Source organism: Hypanus sabinus, chromosome 12 (assembly GCF_030144855.1).
Source record: "Hypanus sabinus isolate sHypSab1 chromosome 12, sHypSab1.hap1, whole genome shotgun sequence".
Lineage (NCBI taxonomy): Eukaryota > Metazoa > Chordata > Chondrichthyes > Myliobatiformes > Dasyatidae > Hypanus > Hypanus sabinus.
In genome coordinates, this window is record NC_082717.1 from 109581223 (window position 1) to 109597003 (window position 15781).

The following is a 15781-nucleotide window of genomic DNA, read 5'->3' on the forward strand; positions in this document are numbered from 1 at the left end:
CTCTTTCCTTCTCCTTTTCAGCTGCTTCCAGCTGTTTTAACCTAATTTCATGCTCCCTCTGCTTTTCAGCTCTTTCCTTCTCCCTTTTCACCTCTAACTCCTTTAGCTGGAGCTCATACTCCCTTTGCTTTTCGGCTCTTCCTTTTTCCTTTTTGGCTCTGTCCTTCTCCTTTTCAGCTGCTCTCAGCTGTTTTAACTTAATTTCATGTTCCAACCTTAATTTCTCCAACTCTAACTGAGCCATCCCACTAGCTGGTACCTTTTCAGGGATATTATCCAATACCTCAGCCGAAAACACATTCTTCACAATATAATGCCGAGTCATGGCTGCCCGCACCTCGCGCTATTTCATCGACAACCTCACCTCTGCGAGGTTTATTCCTTTTGCAATATTTATCAAGTCCGACTTTATGGCAGCCTCTAGCGCCTCCAGAGTCGGGTTTTCTATAAATTCGTCTACGTTCATCTTTGCTGGTTTCCCGTCTGGTTACCCGCGCAACCAGATGCAAGTTTGGACTTAAAAGCCCGGTTTACTGGCCCTCCAATTTGGTATCAAATCTCGAGACGAGGCCCCACGTTGTTACGAACCCCATAACTGGGTCACTTACCAGCAAAGATAGAGAGGTCCGTTGAAGTCCGATGATACTATTTTTAATAGTATGATAGTATTTATTAGTAAAAATACACAAAAATAATATCAATGCAAATATACAGATAATATACATCATCAATACTAAATCTATATAATAACAATATATAGATATAATAACAATCAATAAGAAATAAGCTCTATCGTTGTCTAGGGGATAATGTATTGTCCGATGGAAATATAAAGTTCACTGCAGTTCACACAAGCTGCTGTCTTTTTGGTTGTTGCTGTGTTGCAATTGTTGGAGAGAGAGAGAGAGAGAGAGAGAGAGAGAGAGAGAGAATGGGAACATTTACCGCTATGGGTTTTTTTCCAACCTTCCTTTATGATTTCGATCTGTTGGAGTCTCGTTGGTGTGGCCGTTCACTTGTGGCCTCTCCTTTAGCAAAGCCGTTCTTCCGTGATGAGCCTGCCACCCAGGCAAGGGAGGACGCACATGAGCTCCCACCGGCTTCGCTATAAAACGCTGTCATGGGATTTCTAGCGTTTCTCCTGGTGTGTCTGAGGGTTGTTTCCCCAGACCCTCTTTTATCCTCACTCACGGGGTCTCAGATGTCAATCAGGTTGGGATGATGCAATCCCTCAACCAGCCCACTCTGGTCAGCCCCTGAGGGGTTTCAATGAATAGTACAGTACTCAGTACACAATTCCATCTCCAAGAGACAATAGCAGTAATCAGTGGTTCCGTTCCGCTTATGTCAGGAGACATTCCAAACCTTGTGTATTCTGTGTATGTCTCTCTCATTTCCTGGGTCTCAGACCCGAAATAATAGCGATCTTGCGATTCTCAAAAAGGAGGGGGCGACTTTGTACTTTGTACTCAGAGTTGCTTCACCTTCGTAACACTGTAAAAGGTGAGTTTTCAGTGATCGGTAATTATCGTGTCTAGGTGGGTGTTGGAGTAGCCTCACCACTCTCACAGCCGGAGAGTTACTCAGCACCGTTACCACATAGGAATATTTGGTGTTGTCAGCGGTGATTTCTCACAGCGTGAATTGGGCCCTCCCGTTAACACAAACCAAGTGACGGCGTTTTGCTCCCAAAACTCCAGCAGTTTCAAAGTGACTGTGTTGGTTGACGTGTTCATTAACTCCAGAATCATCCTTCAAAAAGGCGGCATCCATCGTGAAGGATCCTCAACATCCAGGACAAGCTGTCTTCTTATTGCTACCATCAAGGAGGAGGTACAGAAGTCTGAAGACACACTCTCAATGTTGTAGGAACAGTTTCTTCCCCTCTGCCAAAAGATTTCTGAATGGAGCAAACTTTTCCTCTCTCTATTGCAATCTAGAGTAGTTTTTTCAATGTCTTGCACTGTACTGCTGACATAAAACAACAAGTTTTAAGTCGTGTGTCAGTGAACTTGGTTCTAATTCTGGTTCTGGTTCTGACAGATTGAGGAAGAAGATCCATCGAAAAGGAAGAAATACAGAGAATTGGAAACTTACAAACTCATCAGTGAGAGCAGAGAGGTTCACCTGTAGAAGTGTGGGTAAGTGGTGGCCCTTCATAAGCATGATTCGTCTCATTTTAAAATGTTTTTATTAATTATTATTGAAGATTAACAAAAAAAAGATACATTAAGTCAAAATGTCATTTCATACAATAAGGAACTAAATTAGCAAATAACTGATGTAAATACGAATACTTTATTGTCACCAAACAATTGATACTAGAGTGTACAATCATCACAGTGATATTTATTTCTGTGCTTCGCACTCCCTGAAGTACAAATCGAAGTAAATATAATAAAAATTTTAATTATAAATCATAATTAAAAAATAGAAAAGGGAAAGTAAGGTAGTGCAAGTCAGGTCCGGATATTTGGAGGGTACGGCCCAGATCCGGGTCAGGATCTGTTCAGCAGTCTTATCACAGTTGGAAAGAAGCTGTTCCCAAATCTGGCCGTACGAATCTGCAAGCTCCTGAACCTTCTCCCGGAGGGAAGAGGGACAAAAAGTGTGTTGGCTGGGTGGGTCGTGTCCTTGATTATCCTGGCAGCAAACAAAGCTAAACAATATATCAATAATAATAAGAGAAAATAAAGTGTTAAGAATTTTTTTGAAAAAAAAAGGGAAAAAAAGAACCACTACTAACTAAAAAAAACCCATTGGGAGCACAACCCCGGAGCTGATCATCATACAAGCTTCCATAAAAAAACATCAGTCCGCCAACTCAAATCCACTCAAAGAAAAATCAGAAGGAAACCATATTAATTAACTCAAATCAGATGATAGTAGCGGGCGAATGAACCCCACCTTTTCTCAAAATCAAATCGAGGATCAAACGTTCGACTTCTGATTTTCTCCAGACTAAGACATAACATCACCTGAGAGAACCATTGTATCAAAGTAGGAGCAGAAACATCTTTCCATTTCAACAAAATAGCCCTTCTGGCCAATAATGTAACAAATGCAATTACATGTTGGTCTGATGGAGAACTACTATGAGTATATTGAGGAATTACACAAAATAAAACTGTCAATTTATTTAAACCTTCATTAAGTGATCGTACCTTTCTTTTCTGGAGGAATAAAGGAGTTTATTCCTTCATGGATCTGTTCCAAGATGGCCGATTGATGTCTTTTGAGAAATTAGTAACTAAATACTCTCTTACATACTCACATTTCCTGCAATATCTTCAGGTCAGACACTTCTTAGAAAAATACTTAAGTAATTTTCTATATATACAAGATTCTGACCTGTTAGATATTATTTTAAAAATGAATCCTTTAGTGAAGGGTTTTATTGGGAAAATTTATAATTTATTGTTACAACAGCACAATTACCCTTTACTTAAGATTAAGCAAAATTGGGAGAGAGAGCTTAACATGACCCTGATAACAGAAGATTGGTTGCGGATTTTGAAGTTGGTTAACTCTTCTTCGATCTGTGCCAATCACTCGTTGATTCAATTTAAAATTGTACATCGTTACTATTTGACAAGGGAGACACTGTCTAAAATGTTTCCTAATGTTGATATTCAGTGTGACAGATGTAAAACTGAGACAGCCACATTGACACATATGTTTTGGTCGTGTTCTGTTTACTGAAACATTTTTGGAAGTCTATTTTCTCAACAGTTTCTAAAGTTTTAAAAATTTAATTGACAACCTAATAACTTGACAGAAGCACAATCTATTGAAGTTATTTATCTATCTAACCAATATTGCAAAATTGACCTTTATGTTTCTTTTCCTCATCCTGAATTAATCCAAAATTGGGGGATTGGGGACATAAAGGAGTTAAATTTGTAGATCATCTACAATCTCCTATGTCTCTAGTGGCTGTTTAACTTCTGTTTTTAGCTCAGAGTGTTCTGCAGGATTCTAGTGCCAAACAGGAAAATTTACAAGGCTGTTGCTGGGATTTTCAAGCAACCTCTTCAAAGCGAGTGGCTATACCTACCAGTAGGAAAGATACCAATAAGTTTATAGGAGCACAGAGAAAATGTACAAGGATGTTGCAGGGACTCGAGAACCTGAGTTACCAGAAAATGGTTGAATAAGTTAGGACTTTATTTCCTGGAGCGCAGGAGAACAAGGGGAGATCTTAAAGAAATGTACAAAATTATGAGGCATATAGAGAAGGTAAATGCTTGCAGGCTTTTTTCACTGAGCTTGGGTGAGACTAGAACCAGAGGCCATGCATTTAGGGTGAAAGATAACATGTTTAAGGGCAATATGAGGGGGAACTTAGAGGGTGGTGGAGAGGATGGAACGAGCTGCCAATGAAAGTGGTGGATATGGGTTCAATTATAACATTTAAGATAAGTTTTATAGGATGTGGATGGGAGGGGTTTGGTGAGATGTGGTCCCAATGAAAGTAGATGGCACTGGCAGAAGATCCGGTTGCCCTGGACTAGATGGGCTGAAGGGACTTTCAGTGCTGTAGTGCTTCATGACGATCAACTAATTTGTACTTTATTTTAAACGAAAGTGACTCTGGGTCTGATTTCACTGTTTAAATGTGCACAGATAAAAAATCTTGCTGTTCTGAACAAGGATTGTGCTGTGTATTTAATATTTGAGCAATATTGTAAATATATTGTTTGATTGTATTCCTGTTTGTTTAAGTAATTAACTACAGCCTATATATGAAAGTGCATGAATTGCGTTCGTCATGACACTACCTAGTAATACATGTGTGCCTCACTTAAATTAAAACAGCACGTTAAACTCACATTTCAGACTTCGGTGACTTTCTTTTAATTAGTTTAATGTTTTGAAGTTACAAAATATAACAGTGGCAATGGGATATTTTTAAAATGAACCTGAGACGATTGCCTACTTCTTGTAGTGTAGCAAGAGACTCAGTGAGGAACAGTTAAGTAATAAAACAGAGCAGCCCTTGCAGAGACAGTCGAGTTTTTAAAAAAAGCAGAAAGCAGAAGAATTCACAGGTTCATAAACAGTGAGTACTGGGTGAAAGTAAGCATGAATAAAAGAGCAGAAATGGCTGGCTACATCAGAAAGATTGGTGAGTTTGATTATAAAACGGATAACTGGCTCATGTACACTGAGCAAATTGAGCAGTAATTTAAAGCAAATTAAATAGCCAATGACAAGTGGGTGCCAATTTTGCTGTGTCCATGGATTTAAAGGCATACAGCTTGCTTCCGAGTGTAACTACTTAAACCAAGCCAGCCAAAATGCAGAAATATTTAAAACCAAAACCATTGATTGCAGAACACTTTGGTTTTGAGAGAGTAATCAAAAGTTAAGGGCAGTCCATTTCAGTGCACATGGCTGAATTGAAGAGATTGAGCATTATCAGTTCATTAATGGGCTTAATGGTGCACTGGGAGATCATTTAGTTTGTGGACTCTTACAAGAAAGCATTAAAAAATGGCTCCTAACTGAAGCACAGACATTTAAAAGAGCAGTTGAAATTGCTGTTTCAGTGGAAACTGTGATTGAGTTGCAGTCAGGAATGAAACTGACCATGAACAAAATTGCAGCAACTAAACTGAAACCAGCCTGGCCAAATAAATTGTGTTACCACTGTGGCAGGGGCTCATATACACCAGACCAATGCAGGTTTAAAGCTGAAAATTGATATATAAAGAGCATGGCAGACAGACGAAAATAAATGGACTGTACAGGGAAGAGAAAAAGTTAAAAAGTCACGTTGCAGTTTCAAAAAGAGCACGAACCTGCATGCTGTTGATGAACAATCTGATAATGATGAGACCAACACAGGACTGCAAGGTTTTGAGATTTAAAATGTGGAAATAGTAATAGACAAGCAATATGGCTGACACCAGAAGTGAATGACAAATTAATTAAAAATGGCTTGTTTCAGCTATTCCACAAAATGAGTTTGAACAACATTTCAAAGATACTAAACTGAAATCTGCAGATATCCAACTAAGAACTTATACCAGGTAAAAGATGATTCCCATGAGAATGACATTTGTAACAGTGAAATACAACAACCAACAATCCACATTGGTCTAGTATATGGTAAAAACAGGAGGGCAAGTAATAAAGGGCCAAGGAGACAACTACAACTTGGTTGGAGGTACATCCATTATTTGCATGTCACTTCGCCTGCCAGAGAGTCAACTGAAAGAGAATTAGGAAAGGTGCTGGATGATCCACGGCAGCATTCAAGGATGCCATTGGAAAACTCAAACATATCGAGGGTAAAATGGAGTTAAATGAAAATGCCCCACCCAAGTTCTGTAAAGCCCATCCAGTTCCTGATACCATCTGTGATAAAGTAGCCAGTGAGCTAGGTCACATGGAGGCTGAAGGAATTTATTCCAAGGTTGCTTGGAGCTCATGGGCAATACCAGTGGTCCCAGTGGCCAAGAAGAATGGTTGTGTCTGGATCTGTGACGATTTTAAGGCAACTGTCAACCTAGTACTGAAAGTAGATCAATACCCTCTGCCTGGGATAGAGGATGTCTTTGAACACCTTTCTGGAAGAAAACCCTTCAGCATAGAGGCAGACCCACAGTTGGAGATGGAAGAAGAGTCCAAAGTGTGTCTTACCATAAGCACTCACAAGGGGCTTTGTTGCTATAATGCATCTGCACCTGCACTCTGGTGGAAAGCTATGGACCAGGTGCTGCAAGGCTGCCCAGCCACTCAGTATTACCTGGATTCGATCATTGCTAGCAGTAAGGATGACGAGGAACCTCAAGAGAGTGTTAAAAAGATTAGAAGATGATGGGCTCAGGCCACAACACAACAAGTGTGAATTCTTTAAACCGAGCATCACTTACTGCGGTCATAACCTTGACACACAAGCTGAGAAAATTTAAGCAGTGGCGGATGCTCCAAGGCCAAAGGACGTGTTATAGTTGCAGTCAGTTTTAGGGTTTGTCAACTACTGGTTCCTGCCAAACCTGGCTACTGTGCTGCGGTCCTTGAACTCATCGCTACAGATCAGGAAGACATGGCAATGAACAAAGCAGTGTGAGGTGGTTTCAAAAAGGCAAAGGAAGTGGGGATGTCAGACACTACACTCACACATTATGATCCGCATCGTAAAGTGAAGCTTGCCTGCGGTGTCTCGCTTTATGGGATAGGTGTGGTCATGTCACATGTTCGAGTAATGGAAGTGAATGCCCCATAGCCTTTGCATTGTGTTCCCTTCCCACTGCAGAGAAAAACTAGGCACAAACTGACAGGCAGGGCTTGAATCTGGTGTGGGGTCTAAAACCTTTCAACCAGTACTTGTATGGGAGAGAGTTTAGCCTTGTTACTGATCATCAACCACTGGCGTCCATTTTCAATCCACAGAAGGATGTTCCACTAACAACAGCAGCATGAATCAGCTCAGTTTCTTGGAGGACAGAACTAAAAGACTGAATTCAAGAGGATGACTATTGATGGAAATGCTGATGGATTGTCCCATTTGCCCTTGGAAAAGGAAATACTGGAAACATTTAAAAAAGAGGACATTCCTCTGGATGTATTCTCCATAACACGAATGGGAAATCTCCCTATAGTGGCAGAGATGATCGAAAGGAAAACCAGAGAAGAATCCAAGATGACTGGACTGTGCAGCAGAAACTCCAGTTCCCCCATTTTTACCGGCACCCTTGATGAAGGTTGCTTTCTGGGGGAACTGAGAGTTTTTGTAGCATGAAAGCTCAGAGCTAAAGTGTTGGAGGAGCTATGTGCCAGTCACCTGGTGCAAAGCTTCGTCTGGTGGCCTGGGATAGATCAGTAGACTGAGCGGTTTGCCATGCACTGTTCAGGATGTCCACACATCCAGAAGATGCCAAAAGCAGTGCCTGTCCATTCCTGGGAATCGCCTACATTGACCTGCCCGAGGATTCATGTGGGTTTTGCCAGACCGTTCGTCGGCACAAATTCCGAGGTAGTCGTGGATGCAGCTGCAAAGTGGCCAGGTGTGTTTCTGCGACATCCTCACACACTGCTGATGTGTTGAGAAGCCTCTCTGCCTTGACAATGGAGCACAGTTTGTGGTGGAACAGTTTCAGCCATTCCTGAAATGGAATGGAATAAGACAGATCTACGTTGTATCACCCAGTTGGTCCAGAGTCTAAAATCAACTCCTACAGTCACCATGGAGGACACTCTCGATCCTGAGGTTGTTTCACAGCCACTAATCTCACTTGCCAAGCAGAGTGACTCCCCCTTGTCAGGAACGATGTTAGTCCACAAGAGTAAGAAATCCTCCACAGCAATTCATTCTTTAGACCTGAATGGGACCTCGGGTCAAAAATGATGAGTTCGGAGAAGGACATAAAGATATGGAAGGCGCTGGCCTGGAGGGCTATGAATGACATGAAGGAGATCTGGAGGTCGAACCTGACCGGAGGCTGAAAAAGAGGATCTTCATAGCGGTCATAGAGTCCATTCTCACATACGGATGCGAGACGTGGAGACTCACCAAGACCATGCAAAGGTCACTAGATGGTTGCTATACACGAATGCTCCGGATGGCTCTTGATGTGAGTTGGCAACAGCACATGACGAACGTCGAGCTCTATGACGACCTACCGATGCTCACTACTAAAATCAAGGCAAGAAGACTGAAACTAGTGGGACACTGTCTACGCCACCCCGAGCCACCTGCCAGCCTAGTCATCACATGGGAGCCCAAGCTTGGGAGGATGAGCCCTGGGCATCCTCCCAAGACTACGGTCAACACGCTCCTAGACGATAGCGTTGCGGCTAACGTAGATGAGCTGAACACACTGATGAGGGAGAGGGAGGAGTGGAGAGTCCGTCATCGTGCCCGATGCTGGCCCCCTAGGCCTGAGTTGATGTAGTAGTAGGATTAGGGACAATTTAAAATTTACTATGCAGTGGATGGTGATATTTTGTTGTATTATATAGTATACAGTGCATATAGTTTAGATGAATCCTATATTGAGTTGGTGTTTATAGCTAAGCAGAGGTTAATATTTGTGTCTTTAATATTTCAGTAATATTTGACTAATATTGTAAATATATTGTTTCATTAAGCTTTCTTGTTTGTTTAAATAATTCACTACAGGTTATAAGTAACAATACATGAACTGCACTCGTCTTGATCACGACCATGTGATATGTGTGTGCCTTGCTTAAAATAAAATACCATATTAGACTCACATTTCGGACTCCATCTTATATTTTAATTAATGCAATGTTTTAGAGTTACAAAACATTAACAGTTTGTATCAATATTTATATAAGATCTGAAGGCCTGATGAAAGGCCTTGGCCCGAAATGTTTACTGTTTATTCATTTCCATTGGTGCTGTGTGACCTGCTGAGTTCCTCCAGCATTTGGATTTACTGGATCTGCATAATCTCTTTGCTTAGGCCTTTCATTGCGATGAGTTTCATAACTCATTAGTTAATAACTCATCGGGGTGATTGATAAGTTTGTGGCCTAAGGTAGAAGGAGATGAATTATTAACTTCAAACTTTCTGCATAATGACTCAGAGTTTACCTGCACGTCCATGTAACAAGAGCTGGATATCTCATCTCCTTCTACCTTAGGCCACAAACTTGTCGATCACCCATCTGTGGCCACTTTCTGGAGGTCCAAGATCCGTATGCTCCACAATCGCTGGACTAAGTGTGTCAACGTAGGAGGGGACTATGTTGAAAAATAAATGTGCTGGGCTTTCTAAAACGGACTCCTTCTACCTTAGGCCACAAACTTATCAATCACCCTTCTTATTCCTGCATTCAACCACCAGTCAGTATTAGGTTAGGTTTGCCAAGTTCCTGGCATTTGACTGGTTTCATTAAACCCCACCAAGTGAGATGTTTGTGTAGTAAAATTTTTCAAAAACTATTGAAAATACTCAACAGGTCAGGCAGCATCTGCAGAGACTGAAGCAAAGTTAATGTCTTTACGTCAGAACTTATCTTTAATGAAAGAACAATAAATATTGGAGCATTACTATGGCGTGTAGCCCCTCAAACCTCCTGCATGATTCATCTAGATTGTGGGTGGTAAAGATCATGAAGAGTGGGACCCAAATACGGATTCTGGTCACTGATCAGCAGCTGGCAAAGGCCCCCTTTGCTTGCAGCCCAACAACTAATCCTTGGCAGATGCCAGTATGTTCCCCCAGTTCTGCTCGCTCCAACCTTTTCTCCCAGCTTCCAAAGCCTTCTGAAAATCCAAATATGCCACATCTGTTGGTTCACTCTTCATCGGTTCTATTAATCACATCCACAGAGTACTTGTGGAAGGGGGAAGTAGTACAGTCAGTGCTTTGGCTGTGTGGGAGGGAAGAGTTAGATTGATCTTGGAGTAGCTTAAAAGGTCAGTGCAATATCGTGGGCTGAAATGCTCCATGTTCTGTGTTCAAAAATGATTTTCCTTGCTAAATCTGCTAAATATTATTTTCATGATCGACTGTTAGCACAAGCTGGTAACTCCCTGGTTTTCATCCCTCCCTTTTTTTTTAAATAGTGGGATCACATTTTCTACCCTACTGATTCTGGTCAATTCCAGAACCTTTGGAATTCTGGAAGATGACAACAAGGGCATTTGCTTTCTGTGTGACCATCCCTTCCAAAGCACTACGATGTAGGTTATTGCTGAGAACACACCAGGTGCTGGAGGAGCTCAGCAGGTCAGTCCCAATGAAGGGTCTTGACCAGACATCAACTGTTCATTTCCCTCCAGAGATGCTGCCCCGACCCACTAAGTTCCTCTGGTGCTCCAGGTTCCAGCAACTCTACCCTGACGTAGATTGGTATTGGTGCTGGTTCGTTATTGCCTCATGTATTAGTTCCCTGGGATTTATTGGCTTTTATTCCTACCAATTTCTCTTTTTCCCCATTGCTCATCCCAGCTTAAGGGGCTAACACTCACTAACCTGGAAATGTGTTAATTCTCCTTCTCTCTCCACAGATGCTGCCTGACTCGCTGGGAATTTCCACCTTTCCGTTTCCTCTTCAGACTTCCAGCAACATTTCATGTTTGTACAGTTTATGTGAGATAATTGATGTTGACAGTTCTTGGATATTTTTAAGGGGAAGGGGATTGTCAGAATTTTTAATAATGTATTCTTAAAAAAGCCTTTGGTTTCCTATTTCACTTTTGAAATGTGTTTTTGAAGAAAATCTACGGGTGAGACATTTTGAGGGATCGTTGTCCAAGCAATCGGACTTTGGTCTTGCAGTATTACCTCATCACCTGCTGTCATGATGAAGCCTGTGGATACCTGTTTATGCTGACGTTAGTTCCGTGGAGAAGCTCCTCGATGAACTGCCCTTCCAATTTGGTCGCCAGTCTTATAGGATCTATTCTCCTTCCCACCCATCCACGATTGTTCCACCTCCCTCTCCCCAACTTTCTCAGGCTCCCCTGCCCTGTCTCGGTTTGCATGTAGAAACAGGTTTGCTGATGCTCCTGTTGAGGCCTTTCTAGTTCAGATTCAGATTTATTTATGTATCACCTATGCGTGCAGCGAAGTGGGCTGTTTTCGTTCACAACCCACACAACCTGAGGGCGCCTGGTGGGCAGCCCGTTTGTCACCACACATTCTGGTGCCAACATGGCATGTCCACAATGTCCTGCAGGACAACAGCAGCAAAGCAAGCCCCCTTCCTCCCACTCCCATACACCGACAGGCCTCCTGCCCCCAGGACCTTCTCACTGAGATTCTGCAGAGGCTGGAAATCCAGAGCAACACACATAGAGTGCTGGAGGAACTCAGCGGGTCAGGCCGAGACCTGTGATCAAATCTTGGCCTGAAGGGTTGACTGTTCCCCTCTCTGCTTACCGTTGAGTTGGGCAGGTGGTGACAGAGCATTAGTGCTCTTGACGCAAACGACGCATTTGGCTGTGTGTTTCGATATACACATGATAGATAAAGCAGAACCTGAGTTTTTCAGCTTCCGGGTTTCAGGCGGACCGAGACCCAGAACTCTCGGTGCTGAGTTGAGGCAGCGAAAGCTTGATCCATTTGTTCTGCGGTTCTACCATCGGGATTAGGATTTAGTCTTCTCTGGAAGAATTACCAGGATGGGGGGAGCCTTTTTATAATTGTACAAGGGTTTTGGGGAGACTAAACGTGGAGTACTTAGGCACCTGGAGGAACTCAATGCGTCAGGCAGCATCTGTGGTAGCAGATTCTTCATCTGGACTGAAAGAGTAGAGGGGGGAGGTAGCCAGTATAAGAGGAGTGAAACGGAGGAGTAAGAGCTGGCAGGTGCTGGTAGGCTGATGGGGAGGGCTGTCTGTACCTTGAAGTCATTGTGGTTCTAGGTTTACTGGGTTGCTTCCTGGGCTGATGGGGGTTGTGTTATAAAGGAAGGATTAACCAGTGGATACAACATTTGGGTGGATATCAAATCCCCTGCAATTGTTCCTTTAAGACCAGCTGGTGAGTCACCGTAGTGGAGCTCCGGGCTTGCTCGGCAAGGGAGCGATTGAGAAGTGGTCGAGCAGGTTCCTGGGTTTGGTGCATGCTGACTTGGCTGATCGAAGAGCACTGAACCTCACCGCCTTGGGATAGGGAGGGGAAGGCGTAGCAGTCCCGGTGGGTGTCATGGTGACAGACTATGATAGTACTACGTCAGCTCAGACTTGGGACCAAGGCATGAAGTGATTCCAGAGGTGATGCCAAATTCAAGAGGTTCATTTGACTTTATATGAAACAATGTAGGAATTTTATGAAGCAGGTGCAGATATTAAATGTTAGCACTGTTCATTTTTGTTGTGAATGTACAGTTAATTCATTGTGTTAAATGTCATTGTTTCAAATAAAGATTGCTAATGGATATTCTGTGCAATTTCAAGTTTTGCTGGGTTTGATTTTAGATTTTAAGGCAAGATTGAATTAGCTCTTTTTCTAAATTAGACTGGGAGTTGGTTTTGATGTGATGGTGGAGCAAAGACTCAGCTCCAGACCTGAGGTACTTCTGAACTAACTGCTTCTCTTGGTTGGGAGTTATTACTGTGGGGTCTGAAGTCGCTTCGACCAAACAAAGAATCAGAATTAGGTTTATTATCACCGAGGCCCGTTGTCCGGGAGTCCAGTGGCGAAGTCAATGTCGGCGAGTCTGCTGGAGACAGCCTGTGCTGGGGCTGGAGGACTCTTTATTTGCACGGGTGGGAGGGAGGAACGGGGCTTGATTCGCTGGGGTTGCTTTGTTGTTTTCTCTGTTCTCCTGCCGGGCATTGTGGAATGAGTGGCCACACTCGCGGGCTGCCCCGATCGTACCCTTGGTTGCTGACGCCAAGGACACTCTTCAGTGTATGCCTCGATGTGCACATGAGAAGTAAATCTGAATCTTGCATCCGGCGTACGTTGTGAAATTCATTGTTTTGTGGCAGAGGAGGAGAAGGTATTCCCGAAATGTTTGAGTGTGCATCTTCAGGCTCTTGCACCTCCTCCTTGGTGGTAGTAATGAGAGGACAGCATGTCCGTGGTGGTGGAAGGCGTTAATGATGAATGCCACCTTCTTGGAACACCACCTTTCAGAGATATCCTTGATGCTGGGACGACTTGTGCCCAGAGGAGCTGACTGACGCTCTGCAGCTTTTCTCAATCCTGTACATCGGAGCCTTCGCACGAGATGGAATTGCAACCAGTCAGAATGCTCCCCACAGTACGGCCGTAGAAATTTACCAGAGTCTTTCGTGACTTACTGAACCTCAAACACCTAATGAAATAAAGTCCCTGGCGTGCCTTCTTCATAACTGCATGAATATGTTGGATCCAGTATAGATCTTCAAAGGTGTTGACCCCCAGAAACTTGGAATTTGCTCATCATTTCTACTGCTAACCCTTCGATGAGGACTGGTGTGTGTTCCCGTGACATCCCCTTCCTATAATCCACAATAAATTCCTTGATCTTCCTCGCACTGAGTGCAGCTTTCCTCCCTAACAAGTCATTGGATGTAGTTAAGGTCGAGATTGATGGTTCTTGATTGGTGAGAGTGTTCTGGGTTAATGGGAGAAGGTGGAAGAATGGGGATGAACAAAAATCAGCCATGATTGAATGCAGTCGATGGGCTGAATGGCCTCACTCTGCTCCTAGATGTTGTGGTTGTATGATCTTTTTTTCACTCTGTGAACGAAGCATTTAAGATTTCAAGAGGATGTTATAGTTCCTGGCATAACCAGCAGATGGCAGAGAGGTCACTAAAACAATTCCCGTGCATATTGTAATCTTACCCAATTACAGAAATCTATCTTACTGAAACCTGAGTATGGAAATTAGTCTGTAAATTTTAAAAGATTCTTTCAGGATAGTAATAATGATTAGTGGTATTCATTATTGAGTTTACAGAGTGTATATCCCAGTGTACGGGAGCAAAATATCTTTACTATGTACTGTACCAGCAGTTATGGTCGAAATGACAACAAAAGTGACGATATATCAGCTCGGTGAGTGGCGTCAAAGCAATAAACTTGTACTCAAGTCAGTAGGACCAAAGAACTGATTGTGGACTTCAGGAAGGGCAAGATGAGGGAACACAACCAATCCTCACAGAGGGTCAGATGTGGAGAGAGTGAGCAGCTTCAAGTTCCTGGGTGTCAACATCTCTGAGGATCTATCCTGGGCACCTTTAAGGAGCCCTGTATACACAAAACAAGTAATCCAAAAGGGGAGCAAAATAGAAACTCTATACATTTCTGACTGTAATTTATAAATTTTTAATGTATTGCACTGCACTGCTGTTGCAAAACAAAAAAAAACTCAGGACATGAGCCAGTGATATTAAACCTGATTTTTGTTTCCCTGCGTGTTTGTGTATCTGTTTACATAACAGGAAGTAAAATATGAGATGGATAGTTTTACAAATTTGGCTTGCGGACAGCTTTCAGGAAATAACCCTTCTCTGACCTTCCCACTGCCTCAGCAAAGCGGCCACCGTAATCAAAGACCCCACTCACCCCTCTCCCACTGGGCAGAAGGTACAAAAGCCTGAAACTACAAGCCACCAGGCTCAAGGACAGCGCCTAATCCACGGTTTTAATACAAGTCCCCACAGTCTACCTCGTTATGACCTGAAACCTTATTGTTCACTTGCACTGCACTTTTCTGTAACTGTTCTGCATTCTGTTATTGTTCTTCCTTACTCTACGCTGTGTCGTGATGTGATCTATATAAGCAGTGTGCAAGACAAGCTTTGTCGTGGTACAGGTGACGACAATAAACCAACACCAATACCCATCCGTGCATTGTCTTTGCTGCCCTCTAGTGATAAGTTCCACCATATGCAAGTACAACTTTTCATTCAAAAAGTTTTGGATTTAAAAATTAAAAGATTTTTGGCAAGTATGGAATCCCTTCTCAAATTTGTCTTTCTCTGCCTTTTGCCTGATGATGTTTCTGAAAAAGTCTGTGGATTAGTTAGCTTCATTTTTTGCCATATTACCCAGGGTCAAATTAAATCCCTTGCTCACATGAAGCCGACAGAATGAAGAGTTTACATGTTAAGAATGTAAGGACGAGCACAAAACAGAATGGTGCAAAGTAGAGGAGGAAAAGCTCCATTCATAATGAAGTCATAGAAAAGTCCAGCACGGAAATGGGCTTTCTGGCCTATCTAGTCCATGTCAAACCCATCGACCTGAACCTGGACCATAGCTCTCCATAACCCTATTGTCCATGTACCCATCTAAACTTCTCTCAATCACTGAACTTGAGCTCTCCATAACCCTATTGTCCATGTACCCATCTAAAC

At 42.7% G+C, this 15781-nt stretch overlaps 1 protein-coding gene across 1 annotated transcript in view; it reads left to right on the forward strand.

Annotated features, from left to right (window-relative positions):
• Positions 1-12876, forward strand: part of LOC132403285 (keratinocyte-associated protein 3) — a 50984-nt gene extending 38108 nt beyond the window's left edge. The window contains exons 6-7 of the mRNA XM_059986724.1: positions 2044-2141; positions 10991-12876. Coding sequence (XP_059842707.1) covers positions 2044-2133 — 90 coding nt within the window. The 3' untranslated portion in view covers positions 2134-2141; positions 10991-12876. The remainder of the gene's footprint in view (positions 1-2043; positions 2142-10990) is intronic.
• The last annotated feature ends 2905 nt before the right edge of the window (positions 12877-15781 follow it).